Below are 12,461 nucleotides of genomic sequence, written 5' to 3'. Positions count from 1 at the left end.
CCTATAGAAGCTGACATCCTTTTGCCATCTCTCCCTGCTGTGTCGCCCGGCCTCCCCTCATACCTTCCCTTAATGCAGGTATCAGGCTTCCTCACATGTGAGCTCAGGAGCACATGTAGCTTCCACCCAGTATGAAACTACTGAATATGCATGTCTTATGGTGACCTGTAGATGTCCCAAGACAGTAAAGATGCTCTCTTCTCCCACCTCCATGTGAAGCACCAAGAGGGGCTGAGGTAAACATGCTACCTTAAAATGTGTCAGACTCCCCCCCCACTACCATGATCCAAATTCTACCTTGCAAGTCTGGATAGAGCAGAGGTTGTACACTGGTGCAGATAGGAGCTGGGGGCACAGGAAATCCAGGGTGGATGATACCTTCAGGACCAGGGGTGTGAGGGGCGATACTGGGAGGGTAGAGGGTGAGTGGGTTGGAAAGAGGGAACCGATTACAAGGATCTACATGTGACCTCCTCCCTGGGGGACGGACAAAAGAAAAGGGGGTGAAGGGAGACGCCAGACAGGGAAAGATGACAAAATAATAATTTATAAATTATATCAAGGGCTCATGAGGGAGAGGGGAGTGGGGAGGGAGGGGAAAAAAGAGGACTTGATGTAAAGGGCTTAAGTGGAGAGCAAATGCTTTGAAAATGATGAGGGCAAAGAATGTACAGATGTGCTTTATACAATTGATGTATGTATGGATTGTGATAAGAGTTGTATGAGTCCCTAATAAAATGTTTTTTTTTTTTTAAAGGAGCACTCTGGTTTTATTTCTTCAAAGCCTGATACTTGACTCTTTTTTTTTTTTTAACAATTTATTGGGGCTCATACAATTCTTTTCACAGTTCATACATATACATACATCAATTGTATAAAGCACATCTGTACAGTCTTTGCCCTAATCATTTTTTTCTCTTTTCTTCTTTTACATTTTATTAGGGACTCATACAACTCTTACCACAATCCATACATATACATACATCAATTGTATAAAGCACATCCATACATTCCCTGCCCCAATCATTCTCAAGGCATTTGCTCTCCACTTAAGCCCCTTGCATCAGGTCCTCTTTTTCCCCCCCTCCCTCCTCATTCCCCCCTCCCTCATATGCCCTTGGTAATTTATACACCGTTATTTTGTCATATCTTGCCCTATCCGGAGTCTCCCTTCCCCCCTTCTCTGCTGTCCCTCTCCCAAGGAAGAGGTCACATGTGGATCCTTGTAATCAGTTCCCCCTTTCCAACCCACTCACCCTCCACTCTCCCAGCATCGTCCCTCACACCCTTGGTCCTGAAGGTATCATCCACCCTGGATTCCCTGTACCTCCAACCCTCATATGCACCAGTGTACAGCCTCTGTCCTATCCAGCCCTGCAAGGTAGAATTCGGATCATGGTAGTTGGGGGGAGGAAGCATCCAGGATCTGGGGGAAAGCTGTGTTCTTCATCGGTACTACCTCACACCCTAATTAACCCATCTCCTCTCCTAAACCCCTCTATGAGGGGTTCTCCATTGGCCGACACTTGGGCCTTGGGTCTCCACTCTGCACTTCCCCCTTCATTTAATATGATATATATATACATATATACACATACTTATATACATATACACATACATACACACACTTATATCTTTTTTTTTTGCATGATGCCTTATACCTGGTCCCTTGGGCACCTCGTGATCGCACTGGCCGGTGTGCTTCTTCCATGTGGGCTTATTTGCTTCTGAGCTAGATGGCCGCTTGTTCACCTTCAAGCCTTTAAGACCCCAGACGCTATCTCTTTTGATAGCCGGGCACCATCAGCTTTCTTCACCACATTTGCTTATGCACCCATTTGTCTTCAGCGATCCTATCATGGAGGTGTGCAGTCAATTATATGATTTTTTTTTCTTTGATGCCTGGTAACTGATCCCTTTGGGACCACTCGATCACACAGGCTGGTGTGTTCTTCCATGTGGACTTTGTTGCTTCTGAGCTAGATGGCCGCTTGTCCAGTCACTATCTCTTTTGATAGCTGGGCACCATCAGCTTTCTTCACCACATTTACTTGTTCACCCACTTTGGCTCCAGCCGTTGTGTCGGGAGAGTGAGCATCATAGAGTTCCAATTTAATAAAAGAAGGTATTCATGCATTGAGGGAGTGTTTGAGTAGAGGCCCAAGGTCCTTCCGCCACCTTAATACTTGACCTATAAATATAGACACATAGATCTATTTCCCCATCCTCCTATATATATTTGCATGTACATGTCTTTGTCTAGACCTCCATGAATGCCCTTTGACTCCTAGCTCTTTCCTCCATCTCCCTTGACTTTCCTCCTGCCCTACTACCATGCTTCATCGCCACCTGGGCTAGAGTATACCTCTTCTCTAAGCACCCTTACCCTTGATCATTTCCCACCAGGCCAGCCACTCCCCCTTCTCTACCATTTGGGGTCCCATGTTTTTACTAATAAAATGGTTTTTTTTAAATGTGTCAGACTCCTTTATTCTCTCTCGTGTCGTTCCTAGTCTCTATGACTTTACTATAATCTTTATATATTATCACCGTACAATTGCGCCTACTGGCCCTTTGGATGGTAGAGGCTGGTTTCCTCTAACACTTCCAGCCTTGCCTCCATTTATTGAAATATCTCAATTGGCATTTCGCCAATTCCCGGACTCTTGTGCCAATGCCTTCCCTGCAGCTTGGGCTTTTTCCTTCAATACCATTCATTCCTGATTGTACGCAACCTCCTGAAATGGCTGAACATGAACCAATCCTTTTTGGTCCAGTGATGGTGTATTCCTTCCATCTGCTTTTGAAGCTTCCTTCCTGGTTCACTGTTTTACCCATACGACCTACGGGCTCCCACCACTTCCCTATCAGTTAGAGGCGCCCGAAGCTACTGCTGATGAAGATCAAGGACTGTCACTGGAATTGCAACCTGATGTAAAGAAAACCAAACTCTTTGCAAGTGGTTCAACAGGCAACGTCGTGGTAAGCAGGAACAAGACGAATGTCACGGCATTCATTTTGCTTAGATCCACTATCAATGCTCATGGAAGAAGCAGTCAAGAAATCAAAGTGGGCGGCACTGCCTTGGGCAGAGCTGCTGCACAAGACTTGCTTCTTTAAAGTGTTGAAGAGCAAGGCTGTCACCTTCAGGACGAAGATGCTCTTGATCCAAACCATGGTCTATTCAATCAGCTCATATGCACGTGAAAGTTGGACAACGGATAAGGCAGTCCAGAAAGAAGTGATGCATGAGAATGATGGTATTAGTGAATGTGATAGTTATATAAACATTTGTCCATTTGAGAGGATTAAGAGTGAATGGGCTGGAGTCTAGCCTGTCAATCAGATCATAGCAAGTGAGGCCGCTGTGTGGGCATGGCCTTCTCCTGAGGATTATGGGAACTCCAGTAGTCCTCCTTGAAGGCAAAAGAGTCTGTGTTGCTGTCTCTCTCTCTGTCTCTCAGCTCGGTCCCTGGGAGAGATTGCAGCTAACCAGACACATGGAGACAGGCTGATGGTGAGCCAGATCCTCGAAGTTGGAGAAGCCACATGGACACCCACGCCAGCGCTGAGATGCTTCCACCGCCACTGGATCCAAAAGACTTCCCCCCACTGGCCTGTGATCTTCCTGCATTCGGCGCCATTGCATGTGTTTCATGACTCTGAAGCGGACTTTATAGATTGATACCGGGCACATGGGCTAATACCAGATTTATGGCCTTGATCTGGACTGGGCTGGGATGTTTTCTTAATGTACAATTACTCTTTATATAAAGCTTTTTTTTATACACACATGAGTCTCCCTGGATTTGTTTCTCCAGTCTACCTGGACTAACACAGTGAAGTACCTACATTACCAGGAGCCACCAGCATGTCTGTCTTGGAAGAAGTTCTTAGATGCAAAGAGGGTGAGACTATCTCATCTACTCTGACCATGTTCTCCGGAGAGCCCAGTCCCTGGAAAAAGGCCCTCATGTTTGGGACAGTACCCAACACCACTTCTGACCGAACAGCTCCTGGCAGTCGCCCTGCTTCTTCCCTGACCTCCTCGGTCTATTTTCAACACAGCACCCAGAGGGATTCCACTAAAACCCGGGCCAGATGATGTCACTCTGTCCAGAACTCACCAGTGTCTCAGCAGCGGCCTGGACAAGAAACCCGGTGGCCGTTCCCTCTCAGACCTTACCCACCACCCCTTAGTCTCACTCCCTTAGGTCCTTGACTTCTACTTCTACTTCCCAAAGGACTTAGGCTGCTCGCATGGCCTTCCTTCGCTCCCCAAGCTCCTTCTGGATGGCAGTCACTTCCTCAGGGCCCTTCTCTGACTCTCCTCTAGAAGACATCATACACACACGCACACACACCATCCTGCTCTCTCTCTTTCAAAGGCACAGATCCCTAACACAAGCATCTTCACACAGCGAGTAGCTGTGTTTTCTCCAGAAAGGGCCATGATTGCAGTTCGGGCTGTTTCTCCAGCACCCAGTCCAGGGCCTGGCAGACAGGAGGTGCTCAGTTACTAGTTACAGAACAAAGAATGGGGTGTTGGCATGCTCCCTAGGGAACATCCGTGTTGCAAGGCTGGGAGAGGCAGCAGGGATGAGGGTGACGATCAAAGTGGGCCTTCAGATGCCTAATGGGTGTGTCTGTCCCACCAGCTCTCTCTCCAGTCAGTAAGATAATGTAGGGGTATAATGGCTGGCCCCTCAGCCTCCTGCCCTGTGTGCTGGCTTCTCAGTGGCTCTGTGGCCTTTTCTGCCACTCAGTGACACCTCCCCACCTCCCCCCACCGGACAGGTGAGGGAACTGAGAGCAGAGTTTTTGGGACAAAACAGACAACAGATGCACTCCCATGAGACCCAAGGCTTTACTTACACACACACACACACACACACACACACACACACCCCTCTTACTCACACACACACACACACCCCTCCCTCTCCCCACAAGGGGGCTGCCTGGTGGTCCTGTGGGTGTGGATGGCCCGCTCCAACCTGCCTCTCCTCTCTCAGGCTGCAAAACACCATACTTGGCCTTAGCGCAGGCTGGCAGAAGGAGGCCTCTCACAGGGGTGGGGTCCAGGCGGGCTCTTCCCCTAGCCCATCAGTTTCCCCAACAGCCGGCCCCCTCATCCATCAGCTCCCCCTCCCTACTCTAGAGCCAAGGGGTCGGGGGAGGTCCCTTTGCTCTCGGGAAGTGGTATTGAGGGGGGGAGTGGGGAGCTCACCCAGGCGCCCCCCTCCCAGTTCGTGGGTGGAGGCCAAATAAGGCCCAGAGGACCGGAGGCGCGGCCCCGCCCCGCCCGCCGCGCACACATTCTTCTGCCTTGTAAGGCCCGGCCGCTTGGCCCCGCCCCGGTCCCGCCCCCGCGAGCAGCACCCAGACCCGACGGCTGGCCGGCTGGTGCCCCACACCGAACGCCTGCTCCGCACCAGGTAAGAAGGAGCCCGCCAGCAGCCTGGCCAGGTGGCTCAGGTTCGGGGACCAGGCGCGAAGTCTGACTGTCTGGGGCTGAGATGGGTGTGGCCCCATCCTGATCTGGCTAGGACACGGGCTGGGACCTGGGGCAGGCCCCTGGGAAAGGGATGGGAGGGTCCTCTGGCCACCAACAGTGCACAGTGGTGGGGTGGGGGCTGCCAGCCTGCAGGGTCCAACTGGGATTCTGGCCCAGGGCTGGGCAGCAGAGGCAGTGTCCAGTTCCAGGGATCTGGTCGCCCTCCTCAAGGGGAGGAGGAGGCTGCCCAGCCACTGCGGTGAAGACTTCCTGGGTGGCTTGTGATCTCAGGGCCTGCTCAGGGCAGTGAACCAGTGTGGACCTGAAACTGCTCAGTTGGGGTCCGTGAGAACCTCTCCAGGGCATACTACCCGTTGCTCAGACCAGTTCCCCATAACCTGGGCGAGGACACAGGGACGGCAACCAGGGTACAGAGGTGTGGACTCCCTCCCAGCCGGGCCTGCTGGGTGGAGGAACACAGCCAAGGTCCCTGTGGGCTCACTGCCTGGGGGACCAAACGGGGGCTCGGCATGGGGAGACCCCATCAGCTGATCTGAGTGCCCTCAGAAAGTTGAACAGAGGTGAGTCCACAAGCCAGCAAAGCACCTGGCATTACCTGGTCTCGAGGATGACAAGATAACGGCTCCTGCTCAGGCCTCTGCAGTGACCGTGGGAGATGGCACCACATCACTAGCTGTCTGGTCCCTGGGGTCTGGGACCCCTGGGACTTAGATATCCAGGAGGGAGGGGACATCTGGCTACCTGACTGCAGCCCCCCCAACCGAACCTATAAACTGCCCTGCTCACCGGCCTGGCCACCTGACTCCCAGAGATGCCTGTGGGTGTCTGAGGGCAGGCACTTCCTTCCACGGTCAAGTGGTAAGGGAAGCATGGGTCCAGACTGCCAACTGCTCATCCAGGCCAAGGGGTGGGGTGGGGTGGGGCCGGAGTCAAGGGTCTTTGGCCTCAGTTTTTCTGTCTGCACAGTGGGGATACTCTCACCATACCTGCTTCCAGAAAGGGCTGGGATGGGCATGGCAGCAGATCAAGCCAGTCATGCCAAGGGCCCTTAGGAGAAGGGGTAGGGGTGGGGCAGCTGTGGCAGCAGAGAGGGCTGGTAACTGTTTCTAGCCAGTCAATTCTGGCCTTGGTGTCCTCCTGGCCCCAGCCCTGCAGACAAGGTGGTGGCCCTAGGCGAGGTGACCGTCATAGACCTCTGCTAAACTGATGAACTTGGTGCCTGCGGTGGGTGCCCTGAGCTAAGTCCTTCATAAACACGGGGCTTGTAAACATGGGGCTTAGACATGGGGCTTAGAAGCGTTGCTTTGAGATGCTGGTGAGTCAGTCCCCTCTCAAAACACAGCCCCCTTTGTGCAGCAGCAGGAGATGCTGCCCAGGCCAGGCCATCCTCATAGTTGCCGTTTCATTTGGGACGAGGCCCCTGGAGCCACCTGGGGTAAGGAGGGCGGGAGGACCAGGACCCTAGCTACTGCCCACCCCCACCCCCCCCCAACCCAGGTCCCCCGAGAAGTGGCTGTGGGTCCAGTGGAGCCCAGGCAGCCAGTCCCATAACCTCAAGCAGTGTATCCCTGGGGAGGCGGGAGGGCTCGCCAGATCTGGAAATCTCCAAGACCAGACCCGGTGAATGACTTGCACTCAGCCTCGAGTCTGGAGGGAGAAACCGAGGAGGCGAGAGCAGGTGGAAGGCTTCCAGGACCAGGGCGGGAGGTGGTAGCAGCCCGGGCTGCATCAGGCCCGTGACCTCCTCAACCATGGGCAAAGGGCACTATGTCCTCAGGGCCACAGTCCCCACAAGCTGTGACAAGATTTGGGGAAAGAGTCCTCTGTGAAGTTTCTGCTTCCCACCTGCCCAGAAGAGCAGTAGAATGGCCAAGGTGGCCGTCAGTCCTTCACTGAGCCAACATCTATGAGCTCCCATGGGGCTGCGTAGGTCCCTTGATCTTTAAGTGTCCTTCATCAAAGCAGGGGGTAGGGGCCAGCTTTCAGAGGGAGAGCCTCCAAAACTGGACGGAGAGGGCAGGGTACCCAGGGTGGGGGCAGAGGAGGGAGGTCTGGGGCCTGTGGAGGACAGACAGAGGCCCAGATCCGTGGGACTGCACACCACAGAGCACCAACACAGATGGGGCAAACGGGGTTCATGTGCAGTCTGAGGGGCCCACACTGGCTCTGGGGACTTGAAAGTCTTAGTTTCCAGTCTGGCTCTCTGGGATGGGTGCTGCTGACCAGGAGCTGGGGGAGGAGGCTGGTCTACCTGGGGCAGGCAGGGGTGGTGGGTGGAGGGGAGGAGAGTAAGCATGCCCAGAGCTGGGCCTCCCAGAACCTGTCGAGAGGCCAGGGGGGGAGGGGCCCCAGGGGAGAGGAGGAGGAGGAATGTTAGGAATGCTCAGGGCTAAGAGGTCGGCAGTGGACGCAGCTCTGTCCTTGGGGGCCTGGGAGGGGGCCCTCGCTGCCTGCCACAGGCTTGCCAGCCCTGTCACTTGGAGGGGGAGGGGGCAATGCTAAGGAGGATTATAGGAGATAAAAAAGGTGTAGAAATGGCTGGCACAGGGCCTAGACCTGTTCTACCCCGGACAGACAGGGTCACAGTGGAAATGGTGCTCCCAGACCCAGGGTGTGTCACACCAAGTAATTCTCAGGCGGCGCCAAGGTGGTAATGAGCCTCCACTATGGGCACCCACTTCCCCGTTCCAGGAAGTTGTCCATGGAGGTACAGAGCTGGAGAGCAGGAGTCCCCAAGCCTGGGGGAAAGGGGGGCCCAGGAGCCAGTCTGGGGAAGGTAAGAGGCTTCTGTGTCATGCCTTTGCCCTCTCCCTCCCTCCCAGCCCTTCCTGTACAGTCGCCCACCCACCCAGAGCCAAGATGTCCAGCAAACGGGCCAAGGCCAAGACCACCAAGAAGCGGCCACAGAGGGCCACTTCCAATGTCTTCGCGATGTTTGACCAGTCCCAGATCCAGGAGTTTAAGGAAGCCTTCAACATGATCGACCAGAACCGCGATGGCTTCATCGACAAGGAGGACCTGCACGACATGCTGGCCTCGCTGGGTGAGCGCGCGAGGGGGGGGGGGGGGTAGGCACAAGGGTCCTGAGGCTCCTCTCACAGGGAGTCCTGCCTGCGTGGGTGCCATCACTGTCTCTCCTCCACAGACAGGGAAACCATGTCACACTGCAGTGCTGGACCGAGGAGCCTGCTGTGGTGGGGCAGACAGTCGCCCTTGGCAATGCTGTTTGTTCTCTCCAGACAGCTTGACCTGTACCCACCTGGCCCAACGCTCCACTCTGCAGATGGGGAACGTGGGGTCTGGTCTGGAATACGGGCCCCTCGTTCAGAGAGCACCTGTCCCCGCCTCTCCGAACCTCTCTCACCAAAAGTGGCTTCTCAGAATCACAATCTTTGAGCTGACGGGCCCAGGGAGCAAGTCCAAGTCTCCTTTGGGGAAACTGAGGCCCAGAGACCAAGCTTCCAGATGCTACTCCCCAGCCAAAGCCCTGCCCCCATATCCTTCTGACTTGCTGGCCAAAGACAATTGCCCCCCCCCCCACTCTCCCCCGGTTACTGGTGAGAGCGTGGGGGCACGGGGCCAGGGGATCACCGGCAGCACAGGAGATGTGATCGTCAAGCCACAGGGCTTTGGGGCCAGGCAGCTTAGGTCAGTTCCTGGCTCTGTCCTCACACACTGGGGGACCCCGCTCTCCGGCTGTTTCCTTTCCTGTGGGATGGTGGCCATGGCGCGCACACAGACACACACACACAAACACACACATACCAGGGTGTCTGGGGAGAGGACTGGACAACTTGGGGGTGAAGGGGATCTGACAGGTCAACACTAGCCCCACCCTAGGTGCCATCCCTTTTTCTAGCTTCAGCCCAGACTCTAGAAGGGGTTCGTTCTCCTGAGGAGGATGCTGGGATAGTCACTCGGGCCCCTGCCAGCTTCACAGATAAGGACGGGGCCTGCACTTAGGGTTGGCCCTAAGCACCCAGTTCATGTGAGCAGCGTGGCCCCATCCTCAAGCTCTGCCGTCCAGAAATCCCAGCTCAGGAGGGGGGGTGGCTCATGGTCCCAGGGGGTCTGGAACACGAACTCCTTCTCACGCAGCCCTGGGCCCCAAGCTCCTGTGATGGGGCAACAGGGAAACACACCCATGCTTGGAACTCAGCTCAGTGGGCCCCCAGATCAGTCATGGCCTCTGATTAAAATCATCCTCAGGATAAAAAAATGATTCAAAACAAAACAAACAAACATAACAGCGGGAAATAATAAAACCCTAATGCTGCGTTTGCAGGGTATTATCTTAAATCTCAAAACCGTTCTAATGGGTCGATGTGACAGTCATTCTCACTCTACAAACGCGGAAACAGAGAGGTGAAGTGATTCGTCCAGGGTCACACGGCTACTCCGGCAGAGCTGGGACTGGGGAGCCACAGGGGATCCCAGCAACCACAGGGCGGCACCGAGCACTGCCAGGGGTGCTTACATCCTATCCTACTCCTCAGAGGCAGGAGAAACGGGCACAGGACTGGGGTTCAAACCCAGGCTTGTGCCTAGAATCTACAGTCAGGTTGTCTGGGTTCAAAGGTGGGCCCCGCTCTGCATTCACTGGGTGACGGCGGACCAGAGGATTCCCCTGTATGAGCCTCAGGAAAGACTGGGCTCACAGTGATGAGAGTGGGATGTGGGGGAGCCCCTTATGCACAGGGAGCAGCCGGCAGGCAGGACAGGGCTGATAGTCGTCAGAAGTCATCACTGACCATGTCCAGACCAGAACATCACCCTGGTCAGGGCCGCCAGGGAGTGGGCCTTGTGGCAGGGTGAGCTCGGCCCAGGAGGCAGGAGCTGGGAGGGTCAGAAAGCCAGGCCCCCTGGGCTCAGTGCTTGACACTGAAACACATTGCGCCCCATGGGGAGGGGGGGTGCCTGAGGCTCTGGGTCTCAAGAGGAGAGGGGAGAGGAGGCGGCCTGGTGACAGCAGACCCGTCTGCCCTCCCGCACAGGGAAGAACCCCACGGACGAGTACCTGGAGGGCATGATGAGCGAGGCCCCGGGGCCCATCAACTTCACCATGTTCCTCACCATGTTTGGGGAGAAGCTGAACGGCACAGACCCCGAGGATGTGATCCGTAACGCCTTTGCCTGTTTCGACGAGGAGGCCTCAGGTAGGCACCCGGCCGGGGCCCTGGGAAGGCTGATGGATGCAGTGGGGCCCCTCTATCCCCACAGACCAGAACAGAAACCACCCACTCCCACTCCTGTCACCTTGCTGCCTCCTTGGCCTCTCCCCGAAATGCTCCACCCAACAGCCCCTCCCATTTTCTGGCACCAAATCTGATTTCACCTGCAGTCCCAGTGCACCATCCCTGGGCCTCAGACCTTTCAGATCAGATGGTGTCCTATGCCATCACACCAACCATCCATCCATCCATCTCTCTCACACACACATACACACACCATCCCCCCCCCCCGCCTCATAGCTAGCTTCCCCACGGACAATGAACATGGCAGTAACTGCCGGCAAGGGTCACAGTTCTTGGGGTTCACGAGCAAGTTACGAACATGTTCCAGACTAGATTCACACTCCCCTGCCAGGCTGGCACCTTTTCACCCCACTTTCATGGCAACGGACACTGAGAGGCTAGGAAACTCGCCCAAGTGCTCTGCCTTCCAATTCAGACGGTGCAACTTCAAGCTCTTGCTCTGGAATAAGGCAGACCCTGCCCCATGCCGGGGCCCTGCACTCCGCCCCAGGTCCCCACAGCAGCGTGTCACCCAGCATCCTTTGCACAATCCTTCCCTCTGGGACCAGCAAGTCCTCTGCTCACGTCCTTCGAAACGAGGGGACATGAGGGATGCACGGTTTTCCCAGTCCCTCCCCTCCCACAAGGGCTGACGCGGTCGGTGCTGCATACAGCCAGCCTGAGGCCTGGCTCTCAAAGACCTCCCTCAACCCCCCCCTTCGAGGTTTCATCCACGAGGACCACCTGCGGGAGCTGCTTACCACCATGGGCGACCGCTTCACGGACGAGGAGGTGGACGAGATGTACCGTGAGGCTCCCATCGATAAGAAAGGCAACTTCAACTACGTGGAGTTCACCCGCATCCTCAAACACGGCGCCAAGGACAAGGACGACTAAGCCACCGTGCCCTCCCCAGGCCCTCCTCTGCACCCCCTCACCTGTACCGTCTCCCTGCCCAGGGCCCCCAAGACCTCTCAGGGAGGCCTTCCTCCGAGAGTCCCAATGGAGGCGGGCATTGGACACACAGTTTCAAGGCAAGTGCTCCCTCCACCTGCAGGAGCCCAGAGGTCGCAGGGACACACCGGAAGGGCGGGACACAGGGCGGGGCTCCGCAAGGGGCCGAGGCTCCAGCTTCGGTTTGGCTGCCATGGAGGGGGTCAGATAGGGCCCTGTGTCCGGGCATGAGAACCCTTCCCAGCCACTGCCACAAACACAAGCCTCACTCAGGACCCCTCCCCTACACCCTGCCAGCCGCCACAGCCCACCTCACCCTGGCTGGTACTCCAGGAGATGCTCTCGCGCGGAGTGGAATTTGTGCCAGGAGAGGCGGATCCCCAATAGAAGGCTAAGCACTGCCTCAGGTCTGTGTGTCTGAGGTTGGGTGGGGCCGACTGCGTCGTACATAACACCCTTCTCCCTCTCCATTCGAGCCCCATCTGGAAGGGTCTAGGCCATCATCCCTGAAGCCTTAGGCCCAGGGACCCACTTTGCCCAACCAGTCCCTCCTGCAAATAGGCTCCGTGCTCAACTGAGGCCAGATGGAGGAGAAAGGGAGGGGACGGGAAGTGGGTGCGGAGCACATCACACACACACACACACACACACACACACACGCTCTCTCTCACACACACACCAGGAAACAACAGGAAGCCCTCTGAGGAGGCAGGGTCAAGGTCACACAGCTCCAGGGTTCCCTTTCTAGTCCCTGA

At 55.7% G+C, this 12,461-nt stretch overlaps 1 protein-coding gene across 1 annotated transcript; it reads left to right on the top strand.

The window, feature by feature from the left end:
* Positions 1–5,298: 5,298 nt before the first annotated feature.
* Positions 5,299–12,107, top strand: MYL9 (myosin light chain 9). Its single transcript, XM_075563675.1, has 4 exons — positions 5,299–5,438; positions 8,341–8,561; positions 10,513–10,674; positions 11,477–12,107. The coding sequence occupies exons 2-4, from the start codon at positions 8,378–8,380 to the stop codon at positions 11,647–11,649; spliced, it is 519 nt and encodes a 172-aa protein (XP_075419790.1). The 5' UTR covers positions 5,299–5,438; positions 8,341–8,377; the 3' UTR covers positions 11,650–12,107.
* The last annotated feature ends 354 nt before the right edge of the window (positions 12,108–12,461 follow it).

This window comes from Tenrec ecaudatus, chromosome 12 (genome assembly GCF_050624435.1).
Source record: "Tenrec ecaudatus isolate mTenEca1 chromosome 12, mTenEca1.hap1, whole genome shotgun sequence".
Taxonomy (NCBI): Eukaryota; Metazoa; Chordata; class Mammalia; order Afrosoricida; family Tenrecidae; genus Tenrec; species Tenrec ecaudatus.
Note: the sequence above shows the minus strand (reverse complement) of the source record. Positions and strands in the feature narration are given on the sequence as shown.

Coding starts and splice junctions, on each gene's coding strand:
- MYL9 (XM_075563675.1), top strand. CDS start 8,378: ATGTCCAGCAAACGGGCCAAGGCCAAGACCACCAAGAAGCGGCCACAG. Junction 8,562..10,512: donor CGACATGCTGGCCTCGCTGG/GTGAGCGCGCGA, acceptor CCTCCCGCACAG/GGAAGAACCCCACGGACGAG. Junction 10,675..11,476: donor TTTCGACGAGGAGGCCTCAG/GTAGGCACCCGG, acceptor CCCCCCTTCGAG/GTTTCATCCACGAGGACCAC.